Here is a 27279-nt window from a genome sequence, read left to right as displayed (position 1 = left end):
ATCGAACCCATCGTTCTACCATTCCTAGACCGGCAAGGGAACTTGCTGTTCCAACAGGACAATGCACGTCCGCCTGTATCCCGTGCCACCCAACGTGCTCTAGAAGGTGTAAGTCAACTACCCTGGCCAGCAAGATCTCCGGATCTGTCCCCCATTGAGCATGTTTGGGACTGGATGAAGCGTCGTCTCACGCGGCCTGCACGTCCAGCACGAACGCTGGACCAACTGAGGCGCCAGGTGGAAATGGCATGGCAAGCCGTTCCACAGGACTACATCCAGCATCTCTACGATCGTCTCCATGGGAGAATAGCAGCCTGCATTGCTGCGAAAGGTGGATATACACTGTACTAGTGCCAACACTGTGCATGCTCTGTTGCCTGTGTCTATGTGCCTGTGGTTCTGTCAGTGTGATCATGTGATGTATCTGACCCCAGGAATGTGTCAATAAAGTTTCCCCTTCCTGGGACAATGAATTCACGGTGTTCTTATTTCAATTTCCAGGAGTGTAGCTATGAGCACTTGTTTAGTACAAGACACATGTTACACAACTACATAAAGAATGTACTCCTTCACATATAGCTCCAATGATTTATTGAAGTAACATGACCTGTGAACCTTAAATTTCCAAATCTGAACTCAGCCAAGTTCTGTAACCATGCAACATCAAAATTAAGAAACAGACTTCATGGAAGGAAGAAATGAAGGAATGGATTTGATGTCCCAGGTCATTATAGATAAAAGGAAGAGTAGGATTTAACTTTTCAGCGACGATGAGGTCGTAACAGACAGAGTAAAAGTCCCTATTTGGGAAGGACTGAACGAAATAGCCCATATCCATTTTAAGGAACTGTTCCATCACTTGCCTTAAGTGATTCAGAAAAATTACAGAAACTGAAATTTGGATGAGCAGATGAGGATTTTAACTGTCATCTTCTTTAATATGAGTACTGCGTCTTACCACTGCACCGGCTTGCCTGATCGCTGCAGATGGAGTATTAGCTGTCAATGATGCAATGATATTGCCAATTGTTGGAGTCAAAAGTTAACACATAACTACATAAATTTGCAGTTTCCAAAATTGCTGTTTGATATTAAATGAATTGGTGTTAAAATGTTGAAAAACAAGTAATTAACAGGTTAAAGACTCACAACTTAATGGTAGTAGGGCAACTAGAGTACATTTTATAAAGGGAGCCCTATGTATCATTAATGTGTTTGTAGATATGTTTTATCATTTTTAACTGCCAACTATCATTTAGATCTGCATCAGAAGGTGAAGTAAACTTCCCCCACCACTTAGCACCATATAAAAAGCTAGAACTGCAGCTACAGCCATTATCCACAATGTGTATTATTTTTGTTACTGCCTTTCACTTTGTGCTACATACTATTCTGCTTGTGAGATCCTCTCTTCTTATTCAGAATCTGATAGGAAGCCACTACTTATTAGTTTTGTTCTGTTCTAAATTGGATGTAATTTTAGTGTTACCATCTCTGTTACTTAATTCAAATATGTACATAGAGCAAAAAACTGTTACATCGCATTTACTTGCCAGGTGCACGTTTTGTAGTAGTTTCTTCATTGTAACTGCATACTTGTAATAGAATACCTACAGAATTCAGATGCTGTGTACAGAAGCGAACATAGTTGCCCATATGCTGCACTCACCTTAAAGCACTGTCAATGATAACATGCTGTCTTCAACATGGCATTTTTTGTTGTGGCAGCTACATAGAAAACTCCATATAATCTAATGGATTTAATTTGTCAATGTGAGGGTGCGAGGGATACAGTAAACTGGCAGTGGTGCATTGGAAAAAAGATACTTGACTCCTAGGGGCTGTGTGCGAGTTCTGATACTGAGCTACCTAAACCCACAATGAGAATTAGTTTTTGGTTGGGTCAGCACTCTCAAGTCCATTTGCTATTTCCATAAGCCCTGGCTCGAGACCAAAGGCACCGCTGACAGCTCATGTGTCAAGTGAGGCAGCTTAACTTTTCTTTTCTGTTTCATTTGTTCTACTTTCCCATCCATTTCCCTCCTACACAATTTTTATAGACACAATGCAGCTTTATACTCATCACTTATTAGGTGCCTCTGGTTTGCAATAAGTAGTTAAAATCCTGCACCATCACTTCCGTAATAATCTTTGCTGATGGTTCATTAGAGTAATGCATATTACTAAGGAACTGTAGGCCTCTAGGCCTCTCTTGGCAGTTCAGGAGAGCTTTACACATGGAAGGCAACTACTCTGATGTGAACTTAGGAATGGGAGGGGGGGGGGGGGGGAGACAGATGTTGCATATTACCTTTCGCACTCTTCGTGTCGATCTCGTACATCCTGTAATGTTAGAGTGAAAACTAAAGAAGAAAACGCAGAGCTTAGTTATCAAAGAAGACACTTTCATAAATTAATTGTTCAGTTACTTATTGATCAAACTGGGGCTGAAATGACTTATAGTGAAATGAAGAATAGATTTCTAAACTCCTATTAATTAAGACAAAACTACAGTTTCATTGCTACATGGAATTAGAGAAAAAAGATTTAGAAATGATTGTCCATGGGAACTAACAAGGGAACCTTCCCATCGCACCCCCCTCAGATTAGTTATAAGTTGCCACAGCGGATAGACCTTGAAAAATTGAACACAGATCAATCGAGAAAACAGGAAGAAGTTGTGTGGAACTATGAAAAAATAAGCAAAATATACAAACTGAGTAGTCCATGCGCAAGATAGGCAACATCAAGGACCAACAGAACACAGGAGCGCCGTGGTCCCGTGGTTAGCGTGAGCAACTGCGGAACTAGAGGTCCTTGGTTCAAGTCTTCCTTCGAGTAAAAAGTTTAATTTTTTATTTTCAGACAATTATCAAAGTTCAGGCACTCACACATAATCAACTTCGCTATACAAAATTCCAGGACATGTTCAGATTTGCTTGGACATATGCAGGATTTGACAGTCGACACACGAAAATTTGAAAACGTAAAAAACATGTTTTGACAGAGCACAGGGAAAAGTGTGCGAGTGTGAGACTTTTGGATTCATTTGTTGCAGTTTATGTGACAAACTCTTATGTTTTCATCACTTTTTTGGAAGTAATTATCACATCCAGAAGAAAACCTAAATCGGGCAACGTAGAAGAATCTTTTTACCCATTCGCCAAGTGTACAAGTCAGGTGGGTCGACAACATATTCCTGTCATGTGACGCACATGCTGTCACCAGTGTCGCATAGAATATATCACACATGTTTTCCTGTGGAGGAATCGGTTGACCTATGACCTTGCGATCAAAAGTTTTCAGTTCCCATTGGAGAGGCACGTCCTTTCGTCTACTAATCACACGGTTTTGCGGTGCAGCCGCAAAACACAGACACTAAACTTATTACAGTGAACAGAGACATCAATGAATGAATGGATAGATCATAACTTAGCTAAAATAAAGACAAATTTTTCGTTTGAGTGGAGACTTGAACCAAGGACCTCTCGCTCCGCAGCTGCTCACGCTAACCACGTGACCACGGCGCTCCTTATCTCGGAATGTCCATGATGTTGCCTATCTTCGCGTGGACTACTCGGTTTGTATATTTTGCTTATTTTTTTATAGTTCCACACAACTTCTTCCTGTTTTCTCGATTGATATGTGTTCGGTTTTTCAAGGCCTATCCACTGTAACAACTTATAACTAAATCTGAGGGGGTGCGATGGGGAGGTTCCCTTGTAAGAGTGAAAAGTGGGGTTACTGATCCTGATGGGTTTCCTGTTAAACTGTACATTGCACTTTTAGTAGAGCTCATCTCACTTCTTGCTGCTACAGTGACACATCCTACATGATATGAAGAAAGCACCATAGAAATGTATTGGAGAGATTTACACTGTCTTTTATAGAATGGAACATTCTGCCAAAGTAGCTGTCTTGGCAGTCAGAATGACTTCCTGACAAGTTTGGTACACCATATGGGCAATGAGGTAAGTAAACATATTGTGATTTCAAAAATAGTTGGCAATTCCCCATATATGGTTTGAGTATGGGATTAGTGATTATTCATTGGTTGTTTTTGATAGTGAAGGTACATAGTGTACCTGTTTAAGAGTTATGTACTCTGGAAGGAAAATTTAGTACTGCAGAATATTAGGAGTAATCTGGACATAAGGTTCTTCTCTGTATAGTACTTCATAAGATATTCATGCAGCATATCATTGATTAGGAAGCCAGATGGGTAAGTAGTAATCAGTTTAGTTTAACTGTCTGAATGTTCTGTGCATCATATTAGTGATATCTGACTAATGTAGAAATATCCATTGGTTTACAAATATAATACAATCCATGAAAATATGGCTGCAAGCTGGGGGTTTCCAGGATCAGCTTTTACATGCATCTTAACCTAAATTTTAATTGGTTACCAGATCTGTTTGGAAATTCATCTACAGAATAAAAGAAGTTATCAAGTAAAACTGATTTAATTTTTTTTATGTCAATACTACCTCTAACTCTACAAGTAAGTTCATTCAAAATCTTTGTGCAGCAAGTCAGAATTATTTTGTAATCACAACAGTGTAACTAAAATGCTCAAACTCAAATGGAGGAGAGTATGGAAAAGACATGGTGAAACCTATTGTAATGGCAAAAAGATGTCTTTGAACATGAATGTGATAATGCATTATATTTATATATGCTTACCACACAAAGATTTTGTACATTTCATGTGTACATACATTTTGTAAGAAATACAAATGCTTCCATTGGTGCAACTTCTGATTTCAGAAAAAATATAAAGGTCTACCATCAACCAGTATACACTGGTCAGCCAGAACATTATGACCACCTACCTAATAGCCAGTATATCCACCTTTCGCATGGATAACAGCAGTGACGCATCATAACATGGAAGCAATGATGCCTTGGTAGGTTACTGGAAAGAGTTGGCACCACATATGCACATACAAGTCGTATCATTCTTGTAAATTCAAGGAAGGGTGGTGATGAGCTCTGACACCACGTTCAATCGCATCCCAGATGGGATCTGGTCAGGTTAAGATTTGATAAATTGGAGGGGGCCAGCACATCAATTAGAACTCATCACTGTGTTCCTCAAACCACTCCATCATACTCCTGGCTTTGTGATACGGTGCATTGTATTGTTGAAAAATGCCACTGCTGTCGGGGAACATGAAGGGTTGTATGGGGTCTGTAACCAGTGTACGATACTCCTTGGCCTTTTGGTGCCTTGCATGATCTCCAATGGACCCATGAATGCCCACGTGAATGTTGCTCAGAGCACGATAGAGCCACCACCAGCTTGTCTCTATCTCGCAGTACAAGTGTCAAGAAGCTGTTCCCCTGGAAGACGACAGATCCACGACCCACTACTGGCATGATGAAGAACGTATTGGGATTCATCAGACCATAAAACACTCTGCCTCTGCAGTCATAGTTACTGATGTCATGGTGTTAACATTGGCACGTGCATGGGTCGTCAGCTGTGGAGGCCCATCACTACGAGTATTCAGTGCAATGTGTGTTCAGACACACTTGCACATTGCCCAGCATTAAAATCTGATGTTAGTTCCATCACAGTTCTGTTTTATCAGTCTGCCCAGCCTACAACGTCCAACATCTATAATGATGGGCCACCCTACCCCACGACATTTGGGCATGGTTTCACCTTGGTTTTCTGAATGTGTTGAAGACACTCACCACAGCACTCCTCGAACACCTGACAAGTCATGCAGTTTCCTAAATGCTCATGCTGAGCCTCCAGACCATCACAATCTGCCCTCAGTCAAACTAATATAGATTGCATGCCTTCCCCATTCTACACACAGAGAGCACACTCACTGCACTGTGTGCGTGTCTGACAAGTAGTATCACCAAGATGGGTTTATGTTGGTAGGGGATCAGTGGTCATAATGTTCTGGCTGATCATTGTATTTCACATCTGGCACATGTAGTTTGTTTCTGTAATCAAACTATGCAATCCAGAGGCTGCTTGTGAGTGTTATTGTTTGTGGGTAACAATATGTTAATATTATAATGGTGGAAGTTGTATCAGCATAGTATAGATCATTGTGTGTTTACTGTTCACGTAAGAGAATTGTTCCTGCTGAAACAAGATGAATTATGGTAAAAACGGGATGAAACCAGATGAAGTATGGTGAAAAACCAATTTGAAAACAAAATATAATGTACATGGAAATGGAATGAGACCAATGTCAAAACAGAAACAAAAATAAATAAGATGACAATAACTGTGTGGGGTGGAGGTCAATGTGTAGACGTGAATGGGGAGGGGAGGGGAGGGGGGAGGGGGGGGGAGGGAGGGAGTAGCAAACATGAATGGATTAGGCAAGGTCAGTATAGTGCATGTATCAATATAGGGAGGGTGAGAGACAGCTGTTGAGTACGAGGTGTGAGAATGTGTGTGTGATGAGGGCAAGAGCAGGAGAAAATGAGAAAATAGTATGGGTGAAGGGAAGTGGTGGGATCAGTTTAAAGATTCAGCAATATATGTGAGGCTTTTTTTCTAAATCTGAGTAAATGTTATGATACACCTAGATAGAGTGAGAAGTATTTTGCATAGAGGTTTAGCACTCCTTACTCAACTTTTTTAGTTATGGTATTAAAATTCCTGCTTTAAATACAGTCAGAAAGCATGGATGTACTTTTTTTAAAGTTTGAGCGCACATATCTGATAGTTGCTGTAGTTACAAACTAGTATGAAAGGTTCTGCAGAGCAGGGATAAGTGGCAAATTTAAGAAAAAAGAAACAACCTATGTGGCAAAACAGGATAAATACAGATATCCTTTCAGGGTTATTTTATAGAAAATTAATTATAAAAAGCACATTATCTTACCGAAGGAGCAGTTCCTTTGGCAGCTTCTTATTGATCTGTGCCTCATCATCAGAAAATACTCTTGTTAACTGTGAGAAAAAGAAGGAAAACATCTTTGTTAGTTACAGAAATGTAATAAAAAATAAGGTCACTGCTTAAGATGTGTTATGCAATCTTACTTACATATAAAAACAAAACAAGACCATTGTTTTTCTCTCTACTGCCATCATGTATGAAACCTTCTTAGCTACACACACAAAATAATTAAATAAATACTGTCTAAATGTTTTTGTTATAATGGTAAGTAAACATCTGTGTATCAGTTTAAAATCACAATAAAGAAAACAAAAACATCAGTTTTAAATAGGCAATCCATTTTTCAAAAATAAACTAACTTCAAGACCAGTACAACTGTAACAGGTATTTCATCAGTGAGCACAGGTCATGACACTTAATTTTAGATTAGAAATATTTCAGTCATAAAATAATAATAATAATAATAATTACTGTCATCAATCGCAAACAAACAGAAGCAGTGCAGTGCTAAGTCACTGGACTCTCCTTTGGCAGGACACATTTCAACTCTGGGTCCAACTATACAATTTTTCCTTTCTTTCAGCTTCACTAAATCACTGAAGGCCAATGCCCAGAAGGTTCCTTGGAGGAGGGCATGACCTAATGATCTCGTCATCAATGGGACAGTAGAACTTAATTTAACTTCTGTCCTCCTTCAGTGACAGTGAAAGCGTAAACTTTTTAAAGTGTGTGTGAATTTAGAGGTTTCTTTTACTACTGCATGTAGTAAATATTCTGTGACTGAAGGATTGCAGGTGGCATACATTATTTCTATTATAAATTTCATCTGACATCCTACTCTTATAAAAATAAGAGCTGTTTCAGTTCTTTCCTCCTCCTTCAAAAAGAGTGAACTTCAAAATCTGAATTCCACTTTGAAAATGGTATTACAGCTCTCTGAAATGCATCTGACTTAAATAGAGGATATTGTAATTAAAGATAGTACATTTGTACTGATATATATCAAAAGTAATTTAATGAAAACTGAACTATAGGTGTCTGAAAAACTTAATCCTTTCCAATACAACACATTTTTATCACAGTACTGTTCTTTACATGGTAAATATACCTCCTCTCTAAAACACGGCAGTTTTGAAAATGACAGAGATTTTAAATGTAGCAAATATAATCAGTTTCATATACCCTGTTTGATTTTTCCAAAATGCAGTCTGTAAGAAACAACTTTATGTTAATATAACATACTTGCTTCCCAGGGCAATACCAGCAGCATTAGTCATCTATTTTTCAGTTTGCTTAAATCACTTAAGCCACAATAATGAATCAAAATTGAATCTCAAGTTTCTTGATGAGCTGGGCAGTAGAGAAAAAAAAATTGACTAAAATGTTCTATAAAATCTCTTCCCAAAATTTATCCTATTATTTCAATATAAATCTATTCAAGCACTGCTGGAGCCAAGTAAAAACTGCAAGGAATACCTAACATAACCAATCATATTAAAAACTTTTGAAAACAATAAGTGCAGCATATAAGTATAGGATGTCCACCAATTGAAAAACATATGTGAACATGAAATAGATCTTTTTAAATATCACAAAAGTCATTAATAGAAATGATTTCTGTAAAAGAGAATAATTACATGAAAATAACTATCAATAACCGTTGCAAATTCATAAGGGTAGTCTCAACATCAATCACAATGTTAGGTAAAGAAATCATCCTTCACTCATGTTCAAGGTGGGAACAAAATTTTTGAATGAATCTTTCCCATCATTTCTTACGAAATTAAAATTAGTATGTGAACATATGGTCAACCACTGTGGTAGGCTAATTTACATTCATTTTCTCCCCTCATATGAATAAAACTGCTTTAGTGTTGCAATGCTAAATTTAGAAATGACAACTGTGCCACTACTTCTAAAACACAAATCTACAACAGTCAGTTTTCATTTCATTTGCTGGTTTACGTCCCACTAGAGCCTTTTCTTTCACTCACAGAAAAGTCAACTATACTGCTGCCTGTAGGGATAACTTGAATTCTGCATGCAACAATTAATAAATGTGTTTTGTGATAAGAAATACTGTAGTGCCTCCTACAATATTGCTGATTTCAGTTCTGTATTAAACATGAGACTAAGCACACCAGACAAAAAATTAGTTCCCTGCAGGAGACGACATGCTAATACCATGTAACACTACTGCTAGCCCAGGTAATGACGTCAGTTTGGTGAGGAAGGTAGTCAGTCAGTCGGTCGGTCAGTCAGTCAGTCATTTCATAGATAAAATTTACAAGAAATATTATTATATGGAATGTGTCAACACAACAAACATGCAATACTTATACACAACTCAATACAAAATAATATTTATATGGGTGCACGGTGGCCATTTACAGTTTTTAGTTAATAAGAAGTAGGATATTTCTGACAGTAGAAAATGTGTGAAATGCATTTTTCAAAGTGTAAAGCTAGCCCATGTGTGTAAAATCATTCAATAACTTTCACAAGAGCACCGTTTTCTATTCTCTCTATTCATACCTCTTTGCCAGGCTTCATGACAATGCTTTTATCATCTGAAAACAGAATTAATTCTTTCTCCTGAGTCAAATAACATAGCACATCATTAACATGAAGCAAGAATAGTAGTAGCCCAGTGATTAAACCCTGTGGGATCCCTATTGTATGATGACTGGGCATCCCTCTCTGTATTACTCGAAGAGGTTAAGATAACTTTCTGCATTCTGTTTCTTAAATAAGAACCAAACCAAGCTTTTGAGGAACTATGTGTTTCATAAAAATATCTCTAATAGGATATTGGAATAATATATTGACACAGCACCTTCAATTCTTTACATCTAAGGCATACACCAATAAATATAACACATGTTCAGGAAATAATAAATAGAGTCGAAGCTGGAAAAATCACATTTTGAAACTCCTAGCACAAGTTAGTTCAACCACAGTTTCACTTGGAATCATTGCAACCCTAGGAAATGACAAGTAGTAAGTTGACATATTTTGCAAATTTGCAGTCAATAATGCCATAGGAATAATATTATGGGATAACTCATCTTTAAGAAAGATTTTTCATTGCTCAAAAAGCACGCTGTAAGAATAATGTGTGGCGCTCACCCACGATCATTTTGTCGGGATCTGTTTAGGAAGTTGGACATTTTCATTACTGCTTCACAGTACATTTATTCCCTCACTAAGGTTATTGTAAATAATCCACTGCTGTTCAAAGTAAAAAAGATGTACATAATTACAATACCAGAAGAAAAGCTGACATTCATTAGTCCACATTAAGTTTGTCTTTAGCACAAAAAGGGATGCAAAAATGATGCAACAAAAATTTTTGATCACTTATTAAGTGATATAAAATGTCTGACAGATAGAAAAATAAAATCTGAAAACAATCTGAAAACGTTTCTCCTTGACATCTCCTATTCCATATAAGAATTTCTGTTATTGTAATGTCTAAAGGTGGCTGGTAGGAATTACTAACTCACATCTGTACATTTAAAATAAATAATGGCCAGCATGTGGCCATATTTATAACTATATTTGTTGCTTGAATGTAAAATGGGACTTGTTGCCAGCCGCTGTGGCCGAGCGGTTCTAGGCCCTTCAGTCTGGAACCGCCCTGCTGCTACGGTTGCAGGTTTGAATCCTGCCTTGGGCATGGATGTGTGTGATGTCCATAGGTTAGTTAGGATTAAGTAGTTCTAAGTCTAGGGGACTGATGACTTCAGATATTAGGTCCCATAATGCTTAGAGCCATTTGAACCATTTGGGAGTGGTTCCACATAATTACAATTTATTGAGCAGATGATCTGTTGAACATGTAACTGACTGACTATTACGATTAACACAAATGCCTTCAGTAATCACAGAAGATCCAAGTTGGTGATTTTTATCATTCAAAGGTTTTACTGTGTTTTCTGTAACTGTTTAAACAGAATGGCCCTTTTGAAATCCAAACTGTGAGTGGTTAAGTATCGAATTACTACACAGGTGTGTGACAACCCTCGAGTACATTAGCTTCTCAAACATTTTAGAAAATGTTGTAAGGAGTGACATGGGGTGGTAGTTATTAACATCTGTGGAGTCACTCTTTTTATAGAAGGCTTAACAATGGCATATTTCAATATTTCTGGGAAAATACCCTGAGTTAATGATGCATTACATAAGTGACATAAAAAAAACTAAACTCCATCTGAAAAGGCTACAGATACAGAAGGCCCAATGGTACTGACTGACCACTGCGTCATTCTCAGCCAACAGGCGTCACTGGTTACAGAGATGGAGGGGTACGTGGTCAGCACACAGCTCTCCTGGCTATTGTCAGTTGTCGTGACTGGACATAAGTGACAAAGAACATTCTATATTACAAGGTGTATGAACTTTTACTTTTTGGAGTCATAATTATTTTCCTTGTTTAAGATGGGCATGAGAGATTAATGTTTTCTTCACTCAGTGTTCTCTGTATTGCTTCTTTGTTGTATTGTTTTGCTTTCTCTTTTGGACTATCTACAACTATTTCCTCACATATTTAAAAAAAGTAATTATTAAAAATACCTGCCACACCAAAGTCCACAGATACCTTCAGGTATACCACATCCAGCCAAAGCCATTCATTGATGATTAGATACTGGAAAGGCACAAAATTGCAGTGATTTTGACTTCTGTGTTTCACCTGCTGTTCCTAACAAGTACAGACTTTTTCTGTGGGATTAAGATGGGGTGATTTAGCCAACCAGTCAACGTGTGGTATGATGACCTTGTGTTTGATACAGTTGTTGTCAGTTTCAAATGTAAAAATGCAACATTTGGTCATCATGAACACTGAACTGAACATCGTGATTCATGTTCACGGTAAAATGAATGCGTGGACTCCAGCCATAGTACGAAAAAACATATACAAAATTTCAAAACAACACAAAGTGTAGGTTAAATGCGTCATCAGGCCACTGGTGTACTAAATGCCTCGCATCATCTGAAAAGGGGAAAAATCATGAACTGTTGACACAGACTAAGTACCTCCAGTCAGCTGCTGGCCAGTTTTACTGTTATTTGTCCCATTGGATACGTGCAACTTTACATGCCACTGCGAGAAACAGCCTTTTGTGTGCAACTCCCTTCACATCTTTCACTCAGTAACTAGTTAATATGAATCAACATTCAGTAGCAATTTCTGTCGGTTTTGAAATCAATTAACACACACACACACACACACACACACACACACACACACACACACACACACACACACACACACACCACTTCATTGCTTCAAGCTCCAAGAAAAACATTGACAGACACATTGCTAAGCAGGTTCAAATTTTTTATGAAGAGAGACAACCTGTAGTAAATACCTTGGAAGTTTATCGCGATGATGACAGTCAACTTGTGAAGCAAAATAGTGAATGCTACAAATACATATGCCAAAGAAACGATATAGAAAGTCACTTTACTTACAAAACATACAATGTGGCACTTGCACTAGAGGAATGGAAGGCTTTTCTTGGTGTGGTACTAAACATGGCCTTGAATTTGAAGGCAGAATTAGTTGACTATTTTACAGAAGACTCCATTTTTCAAGGATGTTTTTTCTCATCTCTCTCTCTCTCTCTCTCTCTCTCTCTCTCTCTCTCTCTCTCTCTCTCTCCCAAATATATTGGATGTGGCATTTAGTTCCATCTGTCACAACTCAGGAGGGAATGGGGGGTTAACATATGAGACACAGCAAGGTGAAGAACATCAGTGAATATATTGACAGTAAATGCAAAGAATTTATGTACTAAAAAGAAATGTGACTAAAGATGAGAGCACATTGGGATTCAAAGGAAGAATTCAGTTCAAGTTCTACAACCCAAAGAAGCCTAAAAAGTGGGGTTTACAAGTTATCTGTCTGTGTGAGTCAGAAAACTTTTTTTTCCCCCCTCACATTCCATATTATGGAAAGACAACTACAGAAAGTCTAATTCATCCTGATTTATATTTTGCAACCCGAATACTGGGTCTTTTGGCACCGCAATTGGTAGCTTGTGCAGGTGGTTCAGACTATCATATCTTTACTGAAAGGTTCTATACAAATCCTCAACTTGCTCAGGAATTGCACAAAATGAAATCTCATCTAACAGCTCCGTCTTCTAAGAACGATTTTCCAAGTAATTTGAAGAAGACCGAACTTGCTAAATATGAGTTATGTGGCAAAGAAAGTGAGATTAAAATTATGTCATTTTCATTTCATGACAAGAGATGCTGAGTACATTATTTTGTCCTCAAATCAAATTCAGTTGATCATTGGTTATGGAAAGATAGAGCCTCTGCAGTTCGTGAAACACACCATTATTTTGGAATATGTTAAATTTATGGTAGGAGTCCAAAGAGCTAATCAGTACTGTGGTTGCTATGGCTTTACAAGGCAGTCATGAAACTGGTGGAAAAAATTATTCTTCTGGCTGACTGAAGTTCTGTGAAGAGCAGTTATAGTCTTCACTCAATAGGAAAAAAAAACATCTAATGTGGAGAACAACTGTACACTAACTTTTCCTCCAGAAGAAATCTAAGCAGACAGCTAGTCAGCCAGATGAGAAACACAAATTCAAAGAGAAGAGGAAGACGATCATCGCGTAACACTGAGGAGAGACTAAATGGGAAGATGCATTTTATAATGCAGAACGGAAAACAAAAAAAAAAATCAACAGAAGATTACATGGTTTGCAACAAACACAAGCAGAAATGAGGAAGAAAAGAAACAATTTTCTACTGTGAAACATGCAAGAGGAGGCCTGGACATCACCCAGGAGGATGTTTTAAGAAGTGCCAAACAAAAAAAATTAAAACAACCATACACAAACACCAACATAGTTTCAAAAACTAGTGTAAAAGAAACTAAGGCTGTCAAATTACCTCATATTGTATTTTTTTTTTTTTAAACAGCATTGTATAACCTCTAATGCCTTATATCCTTCCCTGTGTAAAATAGATAAGTGTTGGGGAGAATGTAGTGTACAAAAAATTGGACTGGAAAGGGTAAATGTATTCTCATTATGAACACTATACTCATTATAGCACTAGGCCTATCTAATGGTTGTATGTTTCCAATACTATAGCCCCTAGTCCAGCATGCATTTGGAACGCAATGCTAGAGAAATGTGGTTCCAATCTGTTACACACCACTGGTAATCACCAGAAATTGGAGTGTAATTACCCTCAGTTGTAGCTGTTAGCTCAGGAAGGCTGTAAGATTCATGCTACTTCATTCCTTCAACACATCCACGAGGAATATTGCTATACCACTTGCCATGATTCCATGTTTCATAAAATGTGGTAATACCCCACAGCTAAGTAGACCCCATTATCCTTTCATTTCCCCTTTTAGTGAGCTGCTGCGCCATGAAAATATATGGGAAGTCCAGAATGATATTTTCACTCTGCAGTGGAGTGTGCACTGATATAAAACTTTATATGGAAAGTGATTCACTCAGTAAAGGCTTCAATTTTTCCTGTAAAAAAAGTGTGGCCTTTATGGTCAAGTAAAGTGTGAATCTCAGGGTGCAGATATGACCTGAGCTCAAAATAGGCTGAACCTGGTTGAGGGGATTATGAGATGGAAGATAAAGACCAGTCGAGAATTACGTATCTCTGTACCATAGCTAAGAGTGTATGCTCAGTATGATTTTTTTTGTTTCAACTGACCAGATAATCCTATTCAAGAATGTTTTCTAGGTGTATTTTGAAGAGCTATGAAGTCGACGTCGTCGTCGTCGTCGCCGCCGCCGCCGCCGCCGCCACCACGTTGCATTGCGTTGCGTTACGTTATGTTAAAGAGGGCCTCCTGGTAAACCGTACCACTACACTTTAGGAAGCCTGGACATCACTCAGGATGTTGTCTTTTAAGAAGTACCAAACAAAAAAAAATTACAAACAACTATACACAAACACCAACGTAGTTTCAAAAACTAGTGTAAAACACACAACCATCACATCCCTTTAATATGATCGTCGTAACTAGCATCATTTTCATTTTGGAAAATATCATCAATTGTACAAGTGTACTAAAAGCATATACATACAGAGCACATTGTTTAAAAAAATCGAATAATTACTTCCATGTTTTAAAAGCATAGTGGTCTTTACGCTCCAGATTTGTCAAACAGATTAGTGAGCACCAGCCCTGCTTCACCTAGGTCCCCATGATCAGCAAACCGATGTAGGTAATCTAGACGTAAGACGTTGATGATCAATGACAGAGGATTCGAACGGCAGACGATAATCAACGTATACATCTTTACGGATTTAAAAACGAACTTTGGCACTATCCGAAGTTGACAGTGCTCTGTACTCTACCTGCTTGAAGAACTCTGGTTTGGAACACAACAATTGAGCGTGCCTGACTATTCCTGGGTATTTATTTATTTCTAGTAACAAACTTTATTTCATTCAGCGTTACAGAATTAAACAGGATACTATCAGATCAGCATAAGACTGCAAAACGCCCACATAATCAGAGTAATTCCTTACTCCACAGAAGCTATGAATTTTACAATTTCTCTTGTAGTTTTGCTCCCGCAAATGGTACAAAAAGTTTAGGGCTTGAGAACTATAATGTGTGCTTTGTATCTCTACCGTACTGTGTATATCATGCAAGAGATAGGCATGCATTTGCAACACTATTCGCGAAATCCGTTATCTGTCACACTGTATGTGTAACTCCGTTGTCAAACTTGACCGCACGTAGTGTCACTTGGTTTTATGTCCTTTTGAAAGAAGTACATTTCTAGATTTGCTGTATGTGTCTCCATGAGAATGACAAAGAACATAAATGATAGCTGGCAATGCATTACTTCAAACACCAAGTAAAACTACATTCCGCTTTACGTAGCATAGATGCCCATGCACATTATGGTATCAGCTTACATTCAATGGTGCTTGTTTAATTCATTAGTCATTCTTACCATCAGTGGTGGCATGCATGAGAAAATAATGGTTATTTGTTTAGAGTTGTCTGCATTGTTTTTAACACACTACTTAAAGGTTTGACTAATATAGCATCTTATTTATCGATTTTACTGCATGTAATGGCATTGTTTTTTCACGACAACCTAATGAATCAGTAAAGCAGAGGAGAAAAATAAAGCAGATAGGGTGACAGTAGTGTTGCTCAATGACACAGCTAAGCTGTCATGATTTTTTGCCCAAGTTCTGAAACTAAATTATGTTCTCCTTCACAAATCTGCGACATCCGAGTAACAGGTTCGCGAGGGCGAAGAATTGAGAAGATTTTCTGAGATATACATTCCTAGGAGTACACACAAACAGCTCCTGTGAATGTAGTGCTCTCTTCGCTTATCATAGACTTTGGGTGTCAACAGTTATCTTTACTTCTCTCAACACAAACTATCAAACTGTCTTTGAAACTCGATGGCGCAAGTTTTTCACCTGGTAAGTTTCATCATCTCTTCACCTCATTCCATTTTGCACTGAATCCGTGATGACGAGTACGCGAGGTCCACGTGAGAGAGTCCTGCTTGACGTAAAGTCGTCGCGCGGGCTACCCCAGGAAAGAATTATCTACGTCAGTTTTGTTGTGTATAGCACAGTTAACAAAATTTGGCTCTTTCAGCTACATTACTGACCATACCAGTTGGTGCGTAAGATCATTACCTCTTCACTCCAACACATACACAAACAAGACTTATTAGCAAGTTTTGGGAAACCTGAAATACAATTCGAGGTCTCTCCTAATCCGTGAGGTCACCTTATATCAACGTTACTCATACGCACTCACACATGTAGAGATTCAGGGAAGAAATTTTGCACTTCACTCTTCGCTGCAGTACCTGAATGTACACGGCAAGAAGAATCGTAGCTTTTGTTTCAGATGATTGAAGATTTATAGATATCTCTGCAGGGATGAAGTGAAGACACGCTTCAATTAAGTCACAAAGCGGTCCTGCATTTTATCAACAAATTTACTTTATTTCTTAAGTTTTGTGTTAATCTGCCCATTGTCTGCAACAGAGCTATGAAATCTATCATAGATGGATGGGTTCCCGAACTTCAATTAAAAGGTGAAGGTACAAAGCTTCGTTTATAAATGTTACACTCATACGAGGTGTGTGTGTGTGTGTGTGTGTGTGTGTGTGTGTGTGTGTGTGTGTGTGTGTGTGTTTGGGCGCGCATTTCTGAAGGTGAAACTGGGACTAAGATGCTGTCAGTAGAGCGAAGGCAACGAAAAGCAGTAATTAGGCAATACAGGATACGAGGAATTTAATATGGGAAGTAAGAAGATTCCAAATTGGAGGGGAAGGTGACGTCTGTTCAGTCTCAATATTCTTTGTTCCCTGCGTGAGTATAAAAGAAGTTACGTTTCAAGTATATGGAACTCGCGAACTGAACTGTCAACCGCAGCGGGCGCCGCCTCTCCCGCGCCGTTCACCGTAACGGCGCTAACCTAACCTAACCTAACCTAAAACACTGGGGCCGTTTGACCCCACGATATTCTCCACACGGGGACAACCGGACGTGCTCGATACTGCTCTTCTAAAGGGCATCGAGCAATTCACGACCGCCGAGACTCGAAACGTCCTGTCTTCCGACCACGTACCGGTCATCTCTGCCCTCGATGTGGTCGGAGCTTCTCTTCCAGAGAGCTATCGCAGGCTGGATACCGAGCCCTTTCGGACGAAAGCCCTCGAGCTCCTCGAGGACGCGCCAAACCCCACGGAGCTGGGGGAGACGCCGCCCTAGCATTCTTCACCCGTAGAATACTCCGAGCAGCAGATGAAGACACGCCGAGACATCGCCAAGGGCCACAAGACTTCTCGCGTCAGCTACCGCGACATATTTTGGCCGCGATCACCGAGAAGAACAGACTGTTTCGTGAATGGCAGCTCACTCGCCAACCAGACACGAAGCGCATGAGACGGGAAATTAAGGCAGCAGTCGAGCAACGCCGGAACCAGGACTGGGCAGACCTTGTGTCTACGCTCAATCCGGAGGACGGCAGTGCATGCAGAAATGGTTCAAATGGCTCTGAGCACTATGGGACTTAACATCTGAGATCATCAGTCCCCTAGACTTAGAACTACTTAAACCTAACTAACCTAAGGACATCACACACATCCATGCCCGAGGCAGGATCCGAACCTGCGACCGTAGCGGTCGCGCGGTTCCAGACTGAAGCGCCTAGAACCGCTCGGCCACACCGGCCGGCGTATTGCGTGCAGGGTGGTAAAATCCTTCCTACACCGGCGACAGCGAATACCGTCCCTACAGGTCGGGAACGACTTCGCCAGCGACCCGGACGCGAAAGGCAGCGCTCTGGCTGACGCGTTCGCAGCGAACTTCACACCGGTGGCCGACGTCATCGACGAGAAGCACATACGGCGGGTCCACGAACAACTACGAACCTCCGGCGCCGCGAGGGAGGAAGGCGACGTTATCGAGCGGATAACGTACGAAGAAATTGCTGTACAGCTTCACTCGATGAATCCCAAGAAGGCTGGAGGCAACGACGACGTCACAAACCTCCTGCTGAAGAACCTTCTGCCGGGAATACACCGGCTACTTGCCGATGTTTTCAACGAGATCCTCCGATCAGATTTCCACCCCTTCGCATGGGAACATGTGGATGCCATTCTGAAATCCGGCGAGGACCCACGCCAGGTATCTAGCTACCGACCCATCAGCCTGCTCCCGTCCCTCTCGAAGGTTTTCGAGAGGCTGTACGTGAGAAAACAGATTCAGCATAATCATACTGATTCAGCATAGAGGGCATAAACCCGGACGAGCAGTTCGGGTTCCGAGGAGAACATCCCACCAGCTCCTGCAAGTGGTAGAACCGGCGATGAGAGCACTGGAAACAAGGGAATTCCCTGGGGCAGTGTTCCTCGACGTCTCCCGACCGTTTGACTCGGTGTGGCAAGACGGTCTCGAGTTAAGACTTTCTGAACATAGCATAGCGACATCCCACGTGACGCTACTGCGGTCGTACCTGTCTGAACGAATCTTCCACGTGAGGGCCGGCGACGGTATGTCTACAGATCGGCAGATAAGTGAAGGGGTGCCGCAGGGGTCGGTACTCGGCCCCATGCTGTACTCCCTGTACACTGTCGACGCTCTGAACGTGGCAGGCGTCGAACTGGAGCTGTACGCGGGTGATACAGCCCTGTTCACTCGCAGCATGAACGCCCAGGTGCTTAGAAACCGCCTCCAACGCGGCTAATGGGCAACAAAGTGGCGGCTAAAATTTAACGTCACGAAGAGCCAGGCAGTTGTCTTCACCCGGAGACTCCTGCCGCCAGGGCTTCCGCCAGTCGAAATCCTGGGAGAACCTATCCCATGGAGTGGGACGGCCAAATACCTAGGGATTACCCAAGACCGCAGGCTTACCTGGAAGCACCACATTCGTGATGACAAAGGGAGAGCAATAGGACGCCTTCGCGCCCTGTATCTGCTGCTAAACCCACAGTCGTCGTCGTCGTCGTCGTCGTCGTCACCGCAACACGGCATCACGCTATACCTAACTTTGGTTCGCCCACTGTTAGAGTATGTGGCCGTGGTCTGGGGACAAGCTGCAGATGCTCACATTGTGACACTGTAGCTGATACAGAATCGCGCTCTGAAGCCTGCCATGCATCTTCCGAGGAGCTATTCGACGCGCCGGCTCTACGAGGACACCGGGATCCTGCCACTCCGAGATAGGATCCGCGCCACCGCCAGGAGGTTTTACGAGAAAGCAGGCCACTCCCGAAACCGGCTCATACGACGACTGGGCCAACAACCACACTACAGGCCAACCAGGCGTTGGCCTGACCTGCTAAGGGATTAAGTTTTACTAATCCCCCAACAGAGTGTTTTTACTTTATCTATAAGTATCCACCAGCAAGGTCGAACGAAGAAGCCAGGTAATATTTTCTCTCCCCCTTCGGAACTGCAGGAATGACAGTTCTGTCTAAACTGCACCATCTCGAGCCAAGGAACCGGCTCGTCATATAGCGTCAGTGTCAATAGATTTTATCATCACCTTCCAAATGTCTTGATACGGAAAGGCGGAATCGCATGGAGCTCCTGAAATGACGTTCTGAAATAAACTTTCTCTTACAAAACTCTATCTTTTTACTGAAAGTTTGTTCCTAGTAACTACAGCGTGCCTCCGGTGGCTGGAAAGCGGCAACTAAGAGATAGTACTAGCTACTGCTTGTGACTGGTCCTCAGGGAGGTCGCTTTTAATTGATACAAATGTGGCGTTGTTACAACAGGAGGTGGTATATAATCCATAATTTACTTTCAGCAGTCACATTCCCAGGAAATTCACCCGAACGAAGAAATATTAGTGTGTTACTTCACATTGATGCCAAGAAAATTAGAAACGGTTCACAAGTTCTTATTACTCGAGGATAGGGAAATAATTCGGTTGTGTCCTTCCCGAAGAAATCATTTTGTTATTCGCCTTATCTCTAGCAATACCAAAGAATTTTCCGTAACTCGCAACACCAAAGGGGGAGAGGGTACTTTACGTCCAACCTGAGAAGAATTTTAAAAATGCAGATTTCGTCAATTGTTGTTGACTTTCACTCACAATATCCTTTTATAGAGATATATGCCTATGTAAGGTGCTGAACACGAAAAAACTGAATATGACTCACTGGGGAAAGTGGCATCCACTACCAGTACTTAAGAGTTAAATTTTTGGCTTAAGTTTACGTGAAACATTTAAAATATTCATGTAATCAGGTAGGAGAATTCATTAGAAACAATAAATATTTTTTCAAAATTTTAAAATATAAAGTAAATGACAAGATTACAATATTTTCAAAATATGGGCAATAAAGTCTCTCTCCCCCCCTTCCCCGCCCCCCGGGATTACGGGAGTTAATCGACTTGACTTAGGAAAAAATCGCGAAAAACCGAAGTCTGGTTTGTCTCGCAAATGCTAGTTCCGTTCCGTAACCACTGCGCTACTTCGTCAGAGAAAGAGCAGTTCTTCTAATTCAGTAAGGTTGTATAACCGCCTTGAATTAATAAAGTTTAATAAACAATTGCTTCGATTTTCCACATCCTTAATTCTGAGGTATATTATTACTTCTTTCTCTCTTGGAAAGCACTATCATTTAAAACTGTACAGACTCAAAACTTTTATCTTCAGCATATGATCGACACAAAATTACAAAAAAAAGTCGTCTATTACAGCTGCACATTACTCTTAGGATAAGCATTTATGTGATAAAAGTATTCTCCTCTTCTTCGTGACAACCACACACTGGCTGCTAATTTTTTTAACATAAAATGGAGAATACATACGGCAACTAGGTTCTACATAAGATTTCCATAGTCTACCTCCATCCTACACATCATTTATCAATTATAGCTTTTTCCCGTAAAATGATATTTCTCTTAAGTCACTTGTTCTGTCAGCAGTAATAATAATTGTCACTCCAATAGGTCCCACGGCATCATCCATATTCACGCCAACTCAGTAAATTTTAAAATACGCAGTTATAAAGCAATCTGCTCATTGGTGTAAGGTGCCAAAGTAATGTGAAACACAGTTGCTAGGGAAGCAGACATTACCAAGGAAAGAAAAAAAAGGCTCTCATAGACTCAATGTATGTAGTTCATCAATTTTCATCGTCAGTTTCATTATTAAATAATTCACGCAAGCTGCCGAAGTCAATGAGATTATTTCATTTCGAGAATGTGGATAAGGATGATTTTTAAGTATATTTTTAGTAATCATAATATATCTGTTATTAAAGTGTGCGTTTTAACTGCACAAACAGTCCCAGTAAAAAAACTGTAAACATGTTTCTTTATCTCTTAGATTATCAGGAAACAACTAGCATGCCTTACCCTAGGCAAAACTTACTTTCCGTAACAAGGAATTACAGTATGTATCTAATTCAGTATTATTAGCGTCACTACTTTAAAATGTAGTATTTTGTTAGTGAGCAATAATAGTTTAATGAGGCTTCCAGTTTGTACACTGGCATTTGTTACTGTTAAGAAAGTCATCGATATTAAACGAGGAAAAACTGAACAGCCATTAGGGCCAACTTAACCTAAGTAAGTGCAGCAATAATAGCGGGATATGTCAAGCGTAAGTCTAGAACAAATGAAAATTAAGCTCTGACTGTAATGCAGAGAACAGAAAAAAAAGAGACCTGCAGTACACTAACATTCTCCATAGCATACTTTAATCCTACAGATATCCTGCGAAAAAAAAAATACTTTTAATATCATACAGAGTTGGCTGAAAGAAGTTTAAAGGACCTTGCCTCAGAAATCAAGGTTTCAAATGTGCTCATTCAATTGCGCCCATTACTGTGCCCACTACAAAATGTTTGAAACGTATTTGGGTTTTCCTATTAGACAGTTGGTATAATAACAATAATAATAATAATAATAATTATTATTATTATTACCAGATATGTTCCACTCGTGTTTTTTTGTATCTGAACAAAGTTTCGAAAATCTGAGGAATCTCCCATAAGAATTTCAAAATGCGAACGACAATGACAATTCCACGTTCTCACTGGTGTCAAAACCTCTTTCTGAAAAAAGATTGCGAAAAAAGACGCCATACTTCAAATATCAAGCATCTTGACTATTCTGAAATTAAAATACATTATTCTGCGTCGATCAAGTGATTAGAATTCTGAAACCTAAGAACAATCTGCAGAACAGACGAAAAGAATAATACTGCCACAGAATCGAAACATGTCATCAGCCGACATCAACAGCGTTACCTATGACGGCACAAGACCGAAGATACATTAGCGAGATTTACTGTGTAGGAATTTATCAGATAAATAAGTACATATATTGTACCACAGCACTGATGTATTGCAAAGTGACCAAGAATAATGTATAATGAGAGAGAGAGAGAGAGAGAGAGAGAGAGAGAGAGAGAAAGAGAGAGAGAGAGACGGAATTCTGAAGTGAGCGTGTACGAATGTATGGTGACGACGCTTAGAACGGCTTCGGCATGTTCTAGCAAAATGCTAGTTTTTTTTTCTTTTAAGCATATTTATGCACTCTCGTGGCACATGAAGAGGATGTATGTCTCATTTAATGTTTTGACTGCCATTCGCTGAGTGCGGGACTGTCTACTGTTTTACAGAGTATGAAATGTATCGAAGGAATTTCGCTACCCATTCGAGAAAACCTGACATGCAAACTTCAAGTTTCAACAAACCACAGTTTTCTCTCGATTCATATGTAATTTACACAGTGTAAACTGCGATAAAGAGTGTAAACTTCTGAGTAAGGGAGAGTAATGTACCCGTCCTCATGGTCACGAGAGACAGAGCACAAGTGACTAACGAACAGGGAGACTTAGCAGTACGATATTGCACTTGTATTCGGGAGGTAAAGTACGGTGAAGTTCCACATTCTGGCCGCATAAGGGCCAGTCGAGCACGACCGACCTCCGTGACATCCTCCGCCAATGGCGTAATTGGATGCGGTATGGAGAGGAGCATGTGGTCAGCACATTGCTCTCCCGATCGTTATTGTGTTTCTTGACTCTGGAATTGCCACTAATCGTTCGAGAATATCCTGAGTTGCCCTTACGAGGCTGGAGAAAGGAAAATTCCCTGGCAATACCGGGAATCGAACCCGCGTCTCCCAAATGGCAGTCAGACGCACTGAAGACTCATCTACAGAGGGAGTTTAAATCCCTGTTTGGTTAGATTGAGATTTATTTTCATTCTGCTAAATCGTTCAAGGCGAATGCAGGGGCAGTTTCCCTGAAAGGTCATTGCCGATTTCCTTCCACATACCTAATTTGTGTTCCATCTCTAATCACCTCGTCATCGATGGGACGTTAAATCCTAATCACATTTCCGCAAGTGGCTGACAAAGACAGTCAGAAAAATGGCCGAGTCTGTTTCAAAGAAACTCACTAACGTAAGGAAGTCACGGAAGGCTCGTGCAAGGTGTTGTCAGAGAGTTGTAATCATCACTTCGAAATAAATAAAATTATGTAATGAACGTTTTGTTTGTTTGCAGGTACCGGGTGGTTGTAATTAAAGTGCAGCTACTGAAAGTGATCGAGTGTGGCCTGTAATTATCGTATGGCAGCGAAACTTGGTAGATATTCTATTGTGTTCATGTGGATCCCATTTACACTGGAAAAATAATAGTTCCATTTTTTGGCCACCAGGTGCAAATCTGGTGCTGTGAATGCAAGAAAGACATTAATAAATGTATCCATATATACTGGATTAGGAACGGAACATGGTCAAAGGAAGTCAAAAAAGTGAGAAAGGGATAATGGTCATTTTATTATTAACAGCCGCTTACACAATTTGTTCAACAGTGGCATCGGAGATGTCGACGAGATGCCGCACAGCGTCAGATTTGCACCTGGTGGTCAAAATTGGAACCAATCTTTTTCCAGAGTAAATTGCTTCGCTTGGCATATCTACCAAGTTCCGCCGCCATACGAAAACTGCAACCAACACTGGACCTCCGTGAGTAGCTTCACTTTAATTATAACTAACTGGTGCTAACAAGATTTGTAGACAGTGCATAATGCAATTAGTAGCGAAAACTGACAGGGGTGAAGATGTACGAGGAAAAGGCGGGAGGGAAGGACATACGGTAAGTCGCTTACGTGGGAAAAATGTTCTCGAACCGACCCTGTATACTTGCTTCAGTCCTGGTACACACTGAATTCTCCGTGCCACACTGCCATGACACGCCGCTAGATAAACCAACTGAAAATGGCGCAGCCCTTTAATAAAGTGGGATATGGTGCCGTAATTCGTTTTCTGTATTTGAAGGTGAACAACGCTCAAACACATCATGGTGAATTGGTTGAACTGTACGGCAACAATGTACCTTCACATGACAATGGGGTTCGGTAGGCAGACGCTTCCAGTATGGTGAAACGAGTTTGCATGGAGAAGAATGAAGTGGCAGATTCTCTCTCTGTGAAGAACAGAGAATTGCCCTCGTGCTAGACGACCGGCGAACATCACAGACCGGGTTTCTACATCTTGCACTTTATTTTTGATGTGACAAACGAAGTCGCCGCTGGCTTACTACTCTTCCCATCCATTCAAAAACACACAGCAGCAGAAATGTTGCAGCTGTGTCAGGTCAATCCAGATGACTTCTTCAGATTCCTAACCACCATGGATAAGTGAGGAGCCAATCAAGCAGTGGAAACATGTGGCTTTACCAATGCCGAAAAAAGCGAAAACTCTACCGTCAGCAGGTAAGGTGATGCAAAGTGTTTTTTGGGACTGCCATGATGTGGTGCTAACAGATTAAGCTCAAAAGAGGCAAAAATTCCTAGGAGCATAATACCGAAAACTCCTGTCGAGATAATGGGAGACTGTCAAGGTGAAGTACCGCGGGAAGCTGTCCAAGGGGATATTTTTGCTCTGCGACAACGCCCTAGTTCATTCTGCACGGAACAAGTCACACAGTGACTTCATCTGAATACGCTGCAGTTCACAATTAAGTGCCTGGCAGAGGGTTCATAGAAGCACGTTACTGCTCTACCATTCCACTCTCGAACAGCGCACGGAAAGAAACGAACACTTAAAACTTTTCGTGAATTCTGATTTCTCTTATTATGATGATCATTTCTTCCTATGTAGGTGAACGCCAACAAAATATTTTCACACTCAGAATAGAAATTTGGGGATTGAAATTTCGTGAGAAGGTTCCGCCGCTGCGAAAAACGCCTTTGTTCACTCCAATTCGTATATCATATCCGCGACACACACTCCATTATTTCGCGATAATACAAAACGAGCTGCCCTTCTTTGAACTTCTTCCTCTTTCCCTGGATGAAGATATCCTTGCCGTTTCCAGAACAATGACGAGGTGATTATCCAGGCTGTATGTTTCCTGAAAAGCCAAACTGCGGACTTCCACAACTAAGGGCTGCGCCAAGTCATCCACCACTGGCAAAAATGTGTCACTCAAAGGTGAGTATGTGGAAAAAGACTAACACTTTCACAAAGTTTCGTAGTCACCGATTCAATTGTCGTCTTCTTGGAAGTGATACACGAAACTTAATGTCTATCCTTTGAAGGTAACCGCTGGACGAAAGCATTTTGCACATGGCTTTTATAGGGAATCAAATAATCATCAAGCCATTAGCCGCAGTAAACAGGTATTCTTGACAACGGCGTAAATTCATGTCACTTACATGCCTTTAAGCTCTGTTTCTTGGCATTTTCGGGGCATACGCTGCACCAACCTCTCTAGTTGAATCTAATCGAGAAAAAGCTACTTGTCCCAGACTGTACATACCATTCTTTAGAGCTTCATACTTTCGCGACATGAATTCTTTCTGTATTATATTGAGTAAGAATTGTATATATAATTTTTCGTAATTGCCTTCACCGCGTGCGTGGGCAATGGTTTGAGATCAAAAATTTAAGGTTTTTGAATATTCAAACAGACTGATTACAGAATAGAGAAACACGTCACCTCTGGCCCCTATCAAGTCACTAAATTTAGGTGACAGCATTGCTCCATAGTATGTTGAAAGACAGCTTTATTATCGAAATGTGGGTAAAATTAATAAAAATCGTCGACCACGGTCATCTACGTGTACATACAACCCACGGTGCGTAACAGGTATTACCTGAAACTTTTACTCTTCCATTCCTGGATGATGCGCGGGAGACACTGTACACGCGTCGTTAATCTCTCACCCGTCACCGGTGTAATCACTGTTAGCGTAAAACATACTGTGTATAGAGGAGGATAAACGGATAGTGTATTTTTAGAATTCCTTATCGAGCCAGGGCCATGGATTTGTAAAAGCAGCCCTTCGTGATGCACGGAAAGAACAACTGTTGCTTTGCCTCCATGCAAGCCGAATTTCTGCTATTTTGCCGTCAAGATCATTGTGTGAGATGACATCTACATCTACATTTATACTCCGCAAGCCACCCAACGGTGTGTGGCGGAGGGCACTTTACGTGCCACTGTCATTACTTCCCTTTCCTGTTCCAGTCGCGTATGGTCGCGACTGCCTGAAAGCCTCCGTGCGCGCTCTAATCTCTCTAATTTTACATTCGTGATCTCCTCGGGAGGTATAAGTAGGGGGAAGCAATATATTCGATACCTCATCCAGAAACGCACCCTCTCGAAACCTGGCGAGCAAGCTACACCGCGATGCAGAGCGCCTCTCTTGCAGAGTCTGCCACTTGAGTTTATTAAACATCTCCGTAACGCTATCACGGTTACCAAATAACCCTGTGACGAAACGCGCCGCTCTTCTTTGGATCTTCTCTATCTCCTCCGTCAAACCGATCTGGTACGGATCCCACACTGATGAGCAATACTCAAGTATAGGTCGAACGAGTGTTTTGTAAGCCACCTCCTTTGATGATGGACTACATTTTCTAAGCACTCTTCCAATGAATCT

General features: G+C 40.6%; 1 protein-coding gene across 1 annotated transcript in view; it reads right to left on the bottom strand.

Annotated features, from left to right (window-relative positions):
- Positions 1 to 27279, bottom strand: part of LOC124554850 (F-box/LRR-repeat protein 2-like) — a 275820-nt gene that overhangs the window by 55649 nt on the left and 192892 nt on the right. Inside the window, 1 exon segment of the mRNA XM_047128517.1 lies at positions 6858 to 6925. Coding sequence (XP_046984473.1) covers positions 6858 to 6925 — 68 coding nt within the window.

This window comes from Schistocerca americana, chromosome X (genome assembly GCF_021461395.2).
Source record: "Schistocerca americana isolate TAMUIC-IGC-003095 chromosome X, iqSchAmer2.1, whole genome shotgun sequence".
Classification (NCBI taxonomy): domain Eukaryota; kingdom Metazoa; phylum Arthropoda; class Insecta; order Orthoptera; family Acrididae; genus Schistocerca; species Schistocerca americana.
The sequence above is the reverse complement of the archived record's forward strand: the minus strand, read 5'-3'. Positions and strand labels throughout refer to the sequence as shown.